General features: G+C 27.7%; 1 protein-coding gene across 1 annotated transcript; it reads left to right on the forward strand.

Annotated features, from left to right (window-relative positions):
• Positions 1–801: 801 nt before the first annotated feature.
• On the forward strand, positions 802–8,929 carry LOC142326976 (protein Smaug homolog 2-like; the record flags this gene model as incomplete). The annotated part of the gene is made up of 5 exons (XM_075369708.1): positions 802–981; positions 2,996–3,201; positions 4,078–4,252; positions 5,415–5,574; positions 8,557–8,929. Coding segments are annotated over exons 1-5 (1,074 nt in total), but the record flags the coding sequence as incomplete, so codon positions are not given.
• Positions 8,930–9,615: the final 686 nt, after the last annotated feature.

Raw genomic sequence — 9,615 nt, forward strand, 5'->3', positions numbered from 1 at the left:
TGAAAATATTCTGCTATAGGCTGCTCACAGCTTATCTTGGAACTAGTCACCTTTAGAGACCTACTAGAAAAATAGTCTGTGGCCTCAGTTCTGCTGTTAGGTATTTTATCTCTATTTCACACTCTTCAATTACAAAGTTGCTTTGCCTTACACATTTCAGATATTGTGAAAACATCAGGTTATATATAGGATGCTTTATGTAGTTGTATCAAGGACAAAAAGTTTATTTTTCCCTTTCTGGCTTTTCATGATTAAGAGCTGCAAAGTTTTATAGCTTCTATTAGTATTAGAAACATTAAAAAAAATTAATTACAAACAGGTGTTTTTTTTATGATAGCGCTTTCCTTCTTTTTAGTATTTTGCTTATATCTATTCCATTGTTAATTTTACTATCAGAATATCTAATTTTTTAATTTTTTCTTGTACATAATTATGTTTTATCTATATGATTTACGTACCTTCTTCTTTGAAAAAATTTCTTTGTTTTATTTTTATTAATTATATAAAAGTTAATTTCTTCAATAAGTACTTCTCAGTAAGAGTTTGTCATTTTATATTTCTTACTCATTTTTAGTTTATAACATTGGATTATTAATGTCTGTTTAAATGTATCTTTCAATTCCTTTGTTTTTTTACAAATTGTAAAACAAATTTACGACAACTCACTCCCGTTTGCTATTTGTACTTGCCTTTCTTAATTTATGTTCATCATAGAATGTTTGCTTTATGTTAAATTTATAACACGTTCACTATTATGAATGTGACTTTTATAGTTATTAGTTTATTGTTATAGTTATTTATTTATTGTATTTCAGAATGACATGTCAGTTGTTAGAGACAAAAGTTGCAGGTTTTCCTTATCTAACCAAAGTGGTAGTCCTCAGTTATCACCACAGTCACAGATAACTACTGGTAGTAATTCTGAAGCACAGCTTGATGATCTTAAATTACCCCATGGTTATAATTCACCTGGAATGAAAGGTATAAAAGTTTTTTACATTTACTGTAATATATGTATAAAATACAAATCAATTATATATTACAGAATCTTGTATAATCTAAGGGAAGAAATCATACTTTTTCAAAGCTTTACTGAGTACTTCTTTATTTTATTGTAGATGTGAAAGGTATACAGTTAGTTTCTTACAATCTTCAGATTTTTAAAATAATATTATAATTTGGAAGTTTATAAATTGAAGTTTTCAGTACAATTACTGATAATGTCAGTTTCCATTTCTCTCAAATATTAATTAGCATTTTCATTACATCAGGCAAATATTATATATAATAAATTATTAATTTAGTATTGCAGAGGATCTGTAAAGCATTTTCTTTAGGAATGAACATTGAACTGAAAAAAACATCAATAATTCATCTTTTGTATATAAGTAATATATTTAATATTAGTAAATATTATAAGTTTCATAAATATATTTGCAGTAAAACAGAAAAAAAACAGTAATATGTGAATAAAACCCTCCCAATAGAGAGATATTTTTTAATTAATGGGTCATCTTCAGTTTGTTGTTCTATTATTTTGTTATATTTTAAGTTCATAATTATTTTCATAAAAACCATAAAATATAAATTTAACAAGTATCTACCTGATTATAAAAATTATTCACGTTTAAATTAAGAATTTTACTAATAGAATGATTTACTATTAATTATTTTTCTTGCAATTCACTTGTGCACAGTGCATAAAATCAAAATAGTTACAATGAAATTTCAGTAGTCATTTTTGATTTTTATAAAAATAAAAACAAACTAATAGAATAAACTGAAAGTGTCTGATATTCAAGTCTGTACTCCCACAGAAAAATCAGGAATTTGACTATGGAAAAACAAATTCTTGGATAAGATTTTTATTTTCTGAAGGTGTAAAACTGGCCGAAGTTCATTAGTTTATAATTAAAAATGTATGGTAAAAGTGTATTAACCAATACACTTAAAAGTGTATTAACCAATGCACTATTATATTATAAATTATACTCGTTATTTAATAGCCACACCTCGTATAATAGAAGACAGGATGAAATAAATATGTGATTATATTCCAATCCATATTTGTATATAAAACCTCCATATAAGACTATAATTAAATACTTTATTTTAGTGTTCACTAAACCCAGACCAATGAACAGGTGCATGTTTGGTAACTACTTGGCTTCAGGTAAATACAAATACATAATATGTATTTGTATTTTTTGTATACATTTATTGAACTGGTAAAAGCCAAAAAAAGAAGAATTTTTACAATACTAAGTAATTAAGGTTTTAAAATTTTTAAATAGATTTATAATAATAAAATGAGCTTGTAAAAATTACCAATGTAATTACTTAATACTACAGATTAGCCAAGTCAAGTATCCTTATGGATATCAATTGCTATGATGATAGCTTGATTAAATAATTAATTACTGCAATATAACAATATCCATTGAAACAAATTGTGAAACGATCATAAACTTACATGTGGTGTGGTGTTTGCTGCATATTTACAGCTAAAAGTGCCGTTTGTACAGTAGGCAAATTTAATTTTCTTAAAAATGTTGCAGTTTGTTAAAATAATGCAAAGGTTACATTTATTCCCTTGCATAGGTAAAATACATTATGATTATATACCAAGATTACTCACTACACCTCCCAATTGCTAACACTTTTTACTAGTGTGGAAATTAATTTTATTTTTTTTTATAAAAGCTCTGTATTTTGTTATAATTTTTCTTTTTTAAAAAAAGCTAATTTTTTTCAAAGCAAACTCTTCTGTCATCTCTCTTGAAAACATAAAATAAAAAGTCTTATTTTGACGTATTGTCTTTAAGAATAAGATTTGTTGAAATAGCAATTATCAATTATTTTTTGTCTGATTTGAATTAATATAATCCGAACTTATTGTTTGCTGTATAGATTTATCAGCACTACTGTGATTTTACTCTGTACATACTGTTTGGAAACAAATCTATATATACTACATTTTTATTATATTTAATAGATGTTCAGGCATGGCTGAAATCGCTGAGGTTGCACAAATATTCAAAACTGTTTTCACAATTAACATATGAACAGATGTTATCTTTGAGTGAAGAAACATTTGATTCTGTATTACAACAAATTGATGCTGGTCCAGTAACGCAAGGTGCTCGACGTAAAGTGATACGCTCTATTGCCAAACTACGTGAACTATGTCAATTAGAACAGGTCAGTATGTCTTAGTTTTTCTTTTTCATGAAATTTGTAAATTAAAAAAAAAAAGTATTTGATTAATAGTTCATTCTTTGATTTATTCAATCACAAATTGTGTAGTCACTTATATTACAACTTGACAAATATTAAATAAATAATAAAAAAAAAAATTGTTAAAAATTACAGGAATTAATTAATTTCAGACTTTGTTTGAATCCATCTCTGATGGATTTTTTAATGTTGGTCTTAGACCCAAGTTGTTTAAAAAATGTTTTATGAAATTTTTCCAATCTCTATAGCAGAGTGGTACCTCCTTGCCCTTTCATCCAGAGGTCCTAGGTTTGAGTCAGGCTTGGCGTTTTACATATGCTGTACATTTCCATTTTCATATTCCTGTTCACAAGCATTCTTTTGCAAGCATCTGGAGTAAACTGATTTGTCAGGCAAAAAAAAAAAAAAAAAAATGAAAATTATTATGTGAACATTAATTTTATTAAAAATTTATTTTTGTTATGAGTACAGTAAATAAGTAAATTAATCAGAAATGCTTGTTCAGTCTAGTGATAGCTGATAGCCCTTTTTGTAATGCCAAACCTAAATGATTTTAAAAAAAATGAACTGCTCTTTGGAACCTTATGTACTTAACATATTTTGCTGTTGTTATTAAGGGAGAGTAGGTCTGCTGCCAGCTCAACTTCCAAATAATAACTAATTATTTTCTAATTAGGTAATACTGGTAGTATTTATTTTAAATTTAGAAAGAAAGAACTTTTGAAGCTTTGATTAACTAGTAATTAATTTTTTTCCTATTGCAAATAAAACACAATTGATGAATTTATTATTGTTGTTCATAATATTTATGATTAGTACATTATCTCTTATTTATATTAGGATGTAACAAATGGTGGAAATCTTTTGAATGCCATGGATATGCTGAAAGCAGTGTTGGTCACTCCAATTAAGCCAGCAACCAGTGATGATGATACCAGTAGCTCTAGTGGTGGTAATAGACAGCAGACAGCTCTTGATGATATACCAGCTCAATTTACTAAAGTATTAGGAAAAGGTACCTGTAAATTATTTTTCATTGAATAATATTACTTCACAATTTCAATTGTCATGATATGTTAATATAATTAATAATATATGCTTTAGTTTTACAGTGCTGTTGATAAAACATCTAATTAACATGTCATTGATATTTCTAGATTCTGTGGGCTATACGGATCTGTTTCCAAATTTCTATGCTCGATAATTTTTCAGCTATTCTCACTCAGTTCGCTGTACAGGGTGAGGTGCAGCAAATTATGAATGTGTTTTTACAATGTAACATTCAGAAAAATCCATGACTAGTATTTTATAATTAAATCAAAGCAAAAATGGGAATGTATTGGTTTATTTATATCTGTGTTTTCAAAATTTATTTTGAAAAAGCAAGATTGGTTTTTTATGTGTAGTATGCTATTTTTACTTGTATACTTTATAAGGATCAAAAAATTATTTAATACAAATTATTTATTTTTTATATCAAGGCAGTATTGTTTTTTCATATTATTATTATTTAAAGCTATTGCATTTTCCATTTGCTTGAGCAGAACATTTTTGTGTACTTTTTTGTTGGGTGGGCTGGGTGGATAGACTTCCATTTCTTCATGCATTATAATGAAATATATTTTTATGAAAAAGGTGGTTCTTTGTGTATTCAAAGAAACAATAAAAAACTCAAGTAAATAAAAATTAATTAAGTAAATAAAATATGTAATCAAAATAAATCAAATAAAAATTGATATATTGAAATTTATTATATTATTGTTATTTTAAGGAGCAAAGAATACAGATTGAAGTAGATAATACATTCGTATTTGTAAATATAATAATCCAAAGATACTTTTATTGTAATTACTCTGGTGTAAGAATATGCTGGCAGCAAGTGTGGTTATCATATTACTTAAATATTGTTTTATAGTTGGTGCAAAAGTTTTGTAAGATGCAAGCGTACAATTTTGGAACAAGAGATATACTGATGCTGTAAATATGTTAAGATTTACCTAACTCATTTCATGAAGGAAATGGTCAGCTTATGCTTTGCTTTTTGTGTTATTTACTTTATAAAAAATATGTTAGATTAAAAGAAACAAAAAATTAATTATTAATATAGTATAATTACATAAATTTTTTTTTGTCTGATGATTTATATAATCAAAATTTTTTTTTAATTTTTATTATAGTCTGTATGCAGTTAATTGCTAGCGATAGAGCAGATGAAGAAGCTTTATCTTGTTTCATTTCAATTCTTGATAAAACTTACCATCATGATTGTTTCACATCTCAACAAAAAAGAAAAGTATCATCATGGAGATTACAATTCAAACAGCAGCTAAGACAAATGTAAACTTATAATTTGTTTACCATTTAGTTGTTAAATTTATTAATAAAATTTTATAAAACTATTGCTTACTGCATTAAATCTTGTTTACTTCATTTTAATATTATTGCAACTGCAATTTATTATTTTTGAACAGTATACATTTTATATGTTACTATGTGATCACAACTTAAGGAGTTCTGTAAAACAGAAAGATAGACAGAATTAAAAATTTTTTAGTGTTCTCAGTGATTGGAAATTAAAAACAAATAACTAGAAGGAGGACTGCTTCTTATTAGGAAGTTCTTATAAAAAAAATGTATCACAATAAAATTATCAGAAGTAAATTATAATTCTTTTTTCATATTTTATGATTCCATAGGATCACTTTATTCAGTCTATTATCGAAGTCTCTGTGAAGGGACTGTTTGGGATTTTCAGTCCTCCCAGTACTTCTCATATGTTCTTCTCTGTGCCCTTTTTGGTGTTGAAAATGTTTGTGTTTTAAGTTTCGTGATTGTGAGCAAATGTTTTTGTCTTTGATTTTTCGTTTAATTTTATCTTGTTTGTAGTGTAAGGTAATTTTTCCTTTGGATCTTCCGTTATTTCTCTAAACCATCTGCATCCTATTTTGGTGTTTTTCGAGTTTAATTCGTACAACACCAGTTGTTTCAAAAGTCTTCAATCTTGTATCCTCATTGGATTCAAAGAATCCTAATCTCCTCATATGCATGCTATCAGGGATGGGTTCTAACTCTTTGTTCATGACTTTGTTGGGCAGAGTCCATCACTGCCCATCTTTCTGTTACTTTTTGTTGATGCAGGTTCTTCCAATTCTTATTTCGAGTTTCTGGAGTCTGTCTGTCTTAGATTGTTCATTCAGGTGGAAAATTGTTTCATCTGCATATAATAACTTTCACATATTATAACTGTATTTATACTAGTTTTTTTTATAAACAAGTATATTAAAAGAAACCAAAAATTATTATAAATATAGTGTAATTATATACATTAATTTTGTCTGATGAATTTATATAATGAATAATATTTTTTTTTCATTTTTATTGTAGTCTGTACACAGTTAATGATTTGTGGTAGAGGAGATGAAGAAGCTTCATCAATATTATAGATGAAGCTGTATTTAACTGTATTTTAGTGTCTTATTTTTCCATTTATGGGTAAATATTTTTTACTGTAGGTGTACCAGGTTAATTTTTGTGCTTTAATTTATTTTTATTTTTGGTTTGTTTATTCTTGTTTGGACTTAGGTTTTTTCGTTTAGTTGTTATTATTTTTTTCAAGTATTTAAAATGGATTACTATTTTACATTATTACTGTTTATGTTTACTTCTTCTAATTGTGTTGGTTTTTGGGGCATAGTCTCTTTCTTTAATTTGAGGCCAGTTTTATTTGCAATATTTTGAAGTTCTAATATTTGGGTTTTACCTTCATCCATGTCGTTTGCTAGCAGTGTCAAATCATCGGCGAAACCAAAGCAGTTAGTTTTGATTTTTTGGCTTTATTTATTTTTATTTTTGGGGGAATTTTTTTAGCCATTTCCTCATCATTTCCTGAATGCAGTTGAATAGAAGCGGTAAGAGTCCATCGTCTTGCTGCAGTCCTGTTTTAATTTTAAATGGTTCCAAGAGTTTGCCTCTGAATTTCACTTTACACTTAGTATTTGTGAGGGTCAGTTTTATAATTTTTATTAATTTGGTATGTAGTCAGAGGTATCTTGGTATTTTAAATAGGAATTCTCAGAGTATGCACTCATATCCTTTCTTGAAGTTCGCAAACGTTATTACCATGTCTCTGCTTTTCCTTCTGTTGGCTTATGATCTGATCTGGACAAGCTCCTCCAGGATCTGAAACCTCCCTGGTATTTTCCTAGTTCTTTCTCAAAAAGGTAAACCAATCCTTTTAAGGATGATTCATGAAAGAATTTTGTTGTTGTGTCTAGGTGTGAGATTTCTATCATACCTAGTTGTTGAATCTGTTTTGTCCCTTTTTTTGTGTAGCGGGTGGATGAGTGCTGTCGACCAGTGTTCTGGAAGTTCTTCTTAAGTTGTTTATGAAGGGTGTTTTTTTTCTAGTTTTCCTTCATGTTTCCAGATCTTTACAAAGGCTTGATCTTCTCCCACTGCTTTGTAATTCTTCAGTCAGTGCTTGGTAAACTTAATTTACTGTGGGAGGGTTGGTGCTTTCCAGTGGTGTTGTTATTGGGGTGCTGGAGTTGAAGTTTAGGAGTTCTGTCAGTTCTTTGCAATTTAGGAGTGTTGAAATATTTAGTGAGCAAAACATTATTCAGTTAATTCTATGCAGTATGCTGCTTATTGTGATTAGTATCTTTGTATTTATGTACGCTTCTATAAGTTATTTACAAATGTTCATTCTTCAGTTGTAAATAATTTTTTTTTCTTTTAATTTTGAGGTGTTTTTTTTTCAGGAAGATTTTTGGTTTGGTTTAAAATTATAATATTTTCTGAGAAGATTTATATTTTAAATTAGTCAAATTTCTTGAATATTTTCAGTTTTGACGTTATCTTAAATCATTCTTAAATTAAATTTCTAAAAATTTTGTTGAAGTAGTCTTTTTGACTTAAAGAATTTGGTTTTTAAAATTCTTTTGGGGAAATATTAATGGAGTTACAGTTCTAGGTTCAATTTTTTTTTTACTGTAAATCCTAATTTTATCCATAATTTTTGTCCCAAGAATTTCACTGTAGCCTCATTTTGTCATTGAAGCAGGAGTCTGAGCAAACCTTCTGGCTGGCTGGGGTAAATAAAAAAGCATTTATTTTATATGAATCGTTTTTTTATTTTCATCAGTAGAATATACACTCGTATTTTGGATTTCATTCCTTTGTGAACTACCTTGATGTTTTGTAAGGAAATTTGTTACTTGTTAAACCTGAATGAGTTTGTTAAATGTTTATTTTTTAATATCGTATTGTTATTTTTAAAAACGTTATAGTGAACTATCTGTAATTTTCTTTTTATATTAGGAGGCCAGATCCATTAAGATACCTTCCGCAAAATGTATTTCTTCAACCATCTCTTCCAATAAGAGCCACGATACCAGGTTCAAGGTTTCCGCAGTGTGTCGTGTCACCTACTGGTCCTTGTCCAAGACAAGTACAATTTCATAGAAATGCCAGTAGCTCATTGACCACTAGTACCGGCAATAATTCTGGAATAAGTATTACGGCTGGTTCCACTGGAACTAATGCTAGCGGTATATCAACACATCATGTACAGCATGGTCCTGTGGTGGCTAATGTTTCCAGTAGTGTTGTCGGTAGTGGAATATCATCTAATAATGCTGCTTCTGTATTTCATGCTAAGAGACCTAGCCTTCAAGATCACCATTTACTTGAAGTAAGTCAAATATTTTTTTAATTTTAGACATTTTTTTCTTTAATACAATTACAATTTATATTAATTTAGATTAAAAAAGAATGAATTTAAATTTAATTTTAATAAAAATTACAAATTAAAAAAAGTAATTTAAATAAAATTGTCATGACAAACTAAGATTGTTTTTGTATTCAGCTGTGAATGCATAAGTTGGCATATGTCAGTTTGTAGTTAATGTTGTTGTTTATGCCAACAAAATTGTATAATTGTTTTATAAACTTGTTTTATATATATATATAAATCTGAATAGATATGTGTTATTTCAATATTTTGTACTTTGTGATTTATTTAATAGAACTATGTATAATGTAACAGTAGAGAGGAATAATGTGGTTCTTAAAAACAGATTTATTTCATTAAAATATTTATACGTACCAGGTCTGTAAATAAAGTAATGAGTCTTATTTTTTTTTCTAAGCTAAAATGGCAAAATTATTAGTAAATATTTGGTTATATGAACTGGTAATTTATATTAGGTATTAATAATAAACAAAATGTTTCTTGAAATGAGTTTTTGTTGTGCGTTAACAAAAATGAGCGATACTGATTGGAATGGTGTTATAGAGGAAGTTGAAGAGGATGAAACGGGAGAAACAATATTGAGATCTGAATTTAAGAGAACATTAAAAGATTTGAATGGCAGAAAG

This window comes from Lycorma delicatula, chromosome 6, assembly GCF_047948215.1.
Source record: "Lycorma delicatula isolate Av1 chromosome 6, ASM4794821v1, whole genome shotgun sequence".
Taxonomy (NCBI): Eukaryota; Metazoa; Arthropoda; class Insecta; order Hemiptera; family Fulgoridae; genus Lycorma; species Lycorma delicatula.